Source organism: Plasmodium fragile (assembly GCF_000956335.1).
Source record: "Plasmodium fragile strain nilgiri unplaced genomic scaffold supercont1.180, whole genome shotgun sequence".
NCBI lineage: Eukaryota > Apicomplexa > Aconoidasida > Haemosporida > Plasmodiidae > Plasmodium > Plasmodium fragile.
In genome coordinates this window covers 8,444-9,342 of record NW_012192760.1, presented here as the reverse complement: position 1 = coordinate 9,342, position 899 = coordinate 8,444, and the positions used below count along the sequence as shown (strand labels likewise).

The 899-nt window shown below is 46.1% G+C and overlaps 1 protein-coding gene across 1 annotated transcript; it reads right to left on the bottom strand.

The window, feature by feature from the left end:
- Nucleotides 1-28: 28 nt before the first annotated feature.
- On the bottom strand, nucleotides 29-899 carry AK88_05618 (uncharacterized protein; the record flags this gene model as incomplete). Its single annotated transcript, XM_012483220.1, has 1 exon — nucleotides 29-899. A coding segment is annotated over one exon (870 nt), but the record flags the coding sequence as incomplete, so codon positions are not given.

Genomic DNA, 899 nt, shown 5'->3' with positions numbered 1-899 from the left:
TTGGTGCTTTCTCCCCATCGGTCCTTACCTATCGATCCCTGTGGTGTTGCCGGCGTGGACGATTCTGTGCCGCCCTCTTTGCCCGGTCGTGCTGGTTTACCGCTTCCGACATAGTTCGGTGCTGTGGCCTCACTGTCGGCATTCTCAGGATTTCTACTTTCGGCGTGTTCGCTAGGCTCCATGCATTCTCCACCTTCCTTCGCGCATTGCACTGCGGCTGTCTTTACTTCCTCAACTATGAGCTTCAGGTCTTTGCTTAGTGTCTGTATAGCTTCTTTCTCCTTTTCCCTCAGTTCTGTGTTGTCATGCATGGTATGTGTACCCGGTGTTACCCTGTCAAGTTCTGCTAAGCTTTTCCTACATATGCTTTCTATGTTTTGCCCTGAAAATTTTTCATTCAAGCTCGGGTTTTGCTCTAACCAGTCCTTAATTTCCTTGCCCATATCCCACTCTGACGCTTTTATGTTTTCAAACACTCCCTGCCCGCATTTACCTTTGGTTATTAAACCACCTCCTTGCGGTTTCTCCAGCTCTTTCACAGTGTGCCATGCATAATATACACCCATTTCACTTCTGCATGGAGATGCCAGCAATATGTACATAAATCTATTTACTATTGCGCACCTTATATGTTCCTTCAACGCTTCACTAGTAGTGTCTTTATGGTCCGTTCTTTCGGACTGTGTACCCCACCCATTCATGAAATTTAATGCTGCTGACATGAGTGTGCACATAATTCTGTCTCCCACGTTAGCTACGATCGGTCTCTTTCCCTTGGGCGGATATGTGTAACCCTGGTTTAAACAATTAGCTGCATATAGCTCCACAATAGGATCGTCCAAATGTTTCATAAACTTCCCCAGTTGTGCCTCTATATCCTTCCATAAACTTCTCTGCAT